This window comes from Lutra lutra, chromosome 18, assembly GCF_902655055.1.
Source record: "Lutra lutra chromosome 18, mLutLut1.2, whole genome shotgun sequence".
Taxonomy (NCBI): Eukaryota; Metazoa; Chordata; class Mammalia; order Carnivora; family Mustelidae; genus Lutra; species Lutra lutra.
The window spans coordinates 32,916,400-32,920,607 of record NC_062295.1 but is presented as its reverse complement, the minus strand read 5'-3'; the positions used below and the strand labels follow the sequence as shown (position 1 = coordinate 32,920,607).

General features: G+C 53.8%; 1 protein-coding gene across 3 annotated transcripts; it reads left to right on the top strand.

Annotated features, from left to right (window-relative positions):
* Positions 1-1,771: 1,771 nt before the first annotated feature.
* POP7 (POP7 homolog, ribonuclease P/MRP subunit) lies at positions 1,772-2,888 on the top strand. 3 transcript variants are annotated; one of them, XM_047713631.1, is made up of 2 exons: positions 1,772-1,924; positions 2,251-2,888. In XM_047713631.1, exon 2 carries the CDS (start codon positions 2,261-2,263, stop codon positions 2,681-2,683), a length of 423 nt encoding a protein of 140 aa, XP_047569587.1. In that variant the 5' UTR covers positions 1,772-1,924; positions 2,251-2,260; the 3' UTR covers positions 2,684-2,888. The 3 variants fall into 3 exon arrangements, with proteins under 3 accessions (XP_047569587.1, XP_047569586.1, XP_047569585.1); XM_047713630.1 differs by having other exon boundaries at positions 1,775-2,026; XM_047713629.1 differs by having other exon boundaries at positions 1,779-2,007.
* The last annotated feature ends 1,320 nt before the right edge of the window (positions 2,889-4,208 follow it).

The window sequence follows — 4,208 nt, the reverse complement described above, 5'->3', positions numbered from 1 at the left end:
CGGCTCAGGTCAGGATCCGGGAACCGCCAGGTTGACTCCGTGGACTCCCTTCTTAGCGGGGAGTCTGCTTCTTCCTCTGAAGCTCTCCCTTCTCATGCTCTCTCTCTCTCAAATAAATAAATAAAATCTTTAAAATACCCTTCAGTGTTCCCAGAATATTCTTTAGTTCCCTGAAGAACTCCTGTTTATGCATCAAAAAATCAGCTCAACGGGCGCCTGGGTGGCTCAGGCATTAAGAATCTGCCTTTGGCTCAGATGATCCCAGGGTCCTGGGATTGAGCCCCGCATCAGGGCTCCTAATCTGCGGGAAGCCTGCTTCTCCTTCTCCCACTCCCCCCCTGCTTGTGTTCCCTCTCTCGCTGTGTCTTTCTCTGTCAAATTAATAAATAAAATCTTTTTTAAAAAAATCAGTTCAAATGTTACTTTGGAGGCAGAACAGGGTTGTGGCCAGCCTCTCCTCCTCACCCCCACATAAACCCCCAAACTTGTGATTATGGAAGAATCTGAGGCTAAAAGGAGAACTACAGGATTTATTTTTTTTTTAAAGATTTTATTTATTTATTTGACAGAGAGAGATCACAAGCAGGCAGAGAGGCAGGGGGAAGCAGGCTCCCTGCTGAGCAGAGAGCCCGATGCGAGACTCGATCCCAGGACTCCGAGATCATGACCTGAGCCGAAGGCAGCGGCTTAACCCACTGAGCCACCCAGGCGCCCCAAGAACTACAGGATTTAAATGGTGCTAGTTTTCAGGAACCTGACCCCTTTCCAACCTCTAGTCAAATGGGGTCATAAAAATGCCAACTCACATGTGTAGGCTTGAGTTTACAGGGTTATACTGAGTTTCACAGTTACAAAACGAATTATCATCCTCATCTGAGTGCTGGGGCAACTCAAGCAGGTAACAGTTCTAGGTCCCCAATGCAGTTCTAACTCTTTTTTTGTTGTTGTTGTTTTGTTTTGTTAAATGGTCTGTTTTTTTGTGTTTTTTTTTTTTTTTTTTTTTTTTTGGTCTAACTCATTTTTGAAGGGAACTCTCCAAAAGCTATACCAACCTGGCCAGGGAAGAAACCCTACCCGCCCTTGGGAGCCACGAATCCCGAGGCGCCGTCCCTCCCTGCCCGCCAGGGGGCGCAGGTCCCTACTGGGGTGGGCAGAGGCAGATGAGCTAGCTGGTGGGTAAAGCTGGGGGGGGTGTGGGAGGGTCTGTGTGCTCTAAGGGGAGCCTTGAAGGCTGGCCCTAGGGCTCATAGCTTGGGTCCCTAAGGGCTGACTTGGGGGCTCAGCCCTTCCAAGAGACAGGGGAGAAGAACGCGTCCCCGTGTCCTACAGGGGAGACCAGAGGCAGCGTCTTCTGTCAGGGACCTTGGGTAGGAGATCGGCTCTGCCAGCTCCGCTACGCCTCCTCCGACCAGAGGAACTGCGATGGACGCGGGAGTCCAGATCTGCCTTCAGGCCCCTTCGCCTTCTCGTGAACTCTCGGCTCTCCCGGTTGTCTTTGTCAGCCCCTATACCCAATCCTCCACGCTCCTATTAGAGTCCCCTCTCTCCCTTTCCCCGCTTCAGGACCCTTCCGTGGGCCAAGAACTGGGACGGCCTAGGAAAGCGGACCCTCCCGAGCTTTGACTTGGTACACGCCTCCCGCCCCCGCGCCCCGCTTGCGTGGCGCACACACGGCGGAGCGGGTCTCCCGTCGCTCTCGCGTGACTTAGACGCAGCGCACGGTCGCGCGAGCGCCCAGAGGGGCGGGGAGAACGGAGGCCGGGAAGGCTATTCGTGGCTCGCGGGGACAGGCGCGCGTGCGCACTGCGTAGCCCTGCCCGGAGCCCGGAGCCCGGAGCCGTCCCGGAGCCCGCGATCTCGCGATCCTCCAAAGCGCCGCGTTTCTTCTCTTCCTGGGTCGTGTGTATCCGACGCTGCGCGCTCGGTCGGTGCGGGTGGGCACCGCACTTGAGTGGTCCTGCCGGGAGCGGGCCGCGTGCTCGGGGAGAGCACCGTGGATTGGAGAGTGTAGGCGCGGAGGAAGGGGGTGGGGTGGGGGCCTGAGGTGGGGGGCGATGTCCTGAATGAATAGAAACTGAGGGTGAGAGAGATCCGGGAGCTCGAGGTGAGGGGGAGGGGACCGAGGTTGGGAGGCGAGAGGGGAGTTGAGTGCGCCCCCTCCTGACTGCACCCTTTGGGCTGGAAACCGGGTAGGGAAGACAGCGAAGTCGCTTGTCACCTCTCTCCGATCTCCTCCCTTTTCCGCGTCAGGGCGCACAGCATGGCGGAAAACCGAGAGCCCCGCGGGGCCGTCGAGGCTGAGCTGGACCCGGTGGAGTATACCCTTCGGAAGCGGCTCCCCCACCGCCTGCCCCGGAGGCCCAATGACATTTATGTCAACATGAAGACTGACTTTAAGGCCCAGCTGGCCCGCTGCCAGAAGCTGCTGGACGGAGGGGCTCGGGGTCAGAACTCATGCAGTGAGATCTACATTCATGGCCTGGGCCTGGCCATCAACCGTGCCATCAACATTGCCTTACAGCTGCAGGCGGGCAGTTTCGGGTCCTTGCAGGTGGCTGCCAATACCTCCACCGTGGAGCTGGTCGATGAGCTGGAACCAGAGACTGATACACGAGAGCCTCTGACCCGCATCCGCAACAACTCGGCCATCCACATCCGGGTCTTCAGGGTTGCACCCAAGTAATGGAAACGAGGATGGCCACCTTACCCGCCCACCCTCACATAACTAGGCTCAGATATGGCTCTTCTTGTACAGAGGACTCTGAATTGAGAGGGAGAGTATTGTCTCTTGTTGGGCCCAAGCAGTGGGTCTTCCCAGTCTTTGTGGTCTGTAACCATCGTCCTAGGCAATAAAAACTACCAAGTTGTGTTAGCATGCAGCCACCCCATTGCCATTGTTTCTCCCCTGTGTAAATTCTGTATGTATGGGGCAAGGGAGAGTGGGAACCTTTACAAGTATGTATGTACAGGAGGGAACCCCAAGTGTTTCCTGCCTCAGCAGAGTGCATTAGTAAGTACTATGGACAGCATAACAAGCAAAAGCCTGAGAATCCCAGTGTTTGCTTTGAATTTTTTTGTACTCTCAGAAGCAGGTCGAGTGGATAAGGTATACACTCTTGGCTGCTGAAAGCGCAGCTGGGATGGTTGTACGCTCAGGAAGCAGCTGGCTTTTTTTTTTTTTTTTTTTTTAAAGATTTACTTATTTATTTATTTGACAGACAGAGATCACAAGTAGGCAAAGAGGCAGGCAGAGAGAGGAGGGGGAAGCAGGCTCCCCGCGGAGCAGAGAACCTCGATGCTGGCCTCCATCCCAGGACCCTGAGATCATGACCTGAGCCAAAGGCAGAGGCTTAACCCACTGAGCCATGCAGGCACCCCAGCAGCTGGCTTTTGATGGCGGTTCCCAGGACGAGGAAAGGGAGAGTTTAAGGATGAAGGGAGCGAAGACTGGGACCTCCTTTGTGACAGGGAGTAACACTGCTTTATTTGATTCCGGGTCCTGCTGGGCCCAAGTGGTTTCAAGCAGCTGTGGTGCAGAGCCCTTTAGACACACCTGGGTGTGCTGCTCTAGTGGGAGAGGAGAGCCCCCTGCCCGAATTACTGGGCACACAGGTAATAAGTATTTTTTGCTTGGGTATTTGGTTTTGTTTTTTTGTTTTTTTTTAAGAATTTTTTTTTTAAAAGATTTTATTTATTTATTTGACAGAGAGAAATCACAAGCAGGCAGAGAGGCAGGCAGAGAGAGAGGAGGAAGCAGGCTCCCTGCTGAGCAGAAAGCCCGATGTGGGGCTCGAACCCAGGACCTGGGATCATGACCTGAGCCGAAGGCAGCGGCTCAACCCACTGAGCCACCCAGGCGCCCCTTTTTTTAAGATTTTTATTTATTTATTTGACAGAGAAAGATCACAAGTAGACAGAGAGAGAGAGGAGGAAGCAGGCTCCCCGCCAAGCAGAGAGCCTGATGAGGGACTCGATCCCAGGACCTTGAGATCATAACCTGGGCTGAAGGCAGAGGCTTAACCCACTGAGCCACCCAAGCGCCCTTGCTTGGGTATTTGTAAGAGGATCTGATTTCTCATGTTTATCAAGCTAAAGTCATTGAAAGCAATGTTTGTCAAAGTATGTGGTGATCCATTTTGGGTCTTGAAATCAATTTACTCGGTCCTAGCCTTTTGGAAAGTTCTTTCTCTTTACAGAAACAGACCTGA

Coding starts and splice junctions, on each gene's coding strand:
- POP7 (XM_047713631.1), top strand. CDS start 2,261: ATGGCGGAAAACCGAGAGCCCCGCGGGGCCGTCGAGGCTGAGCTGGAC.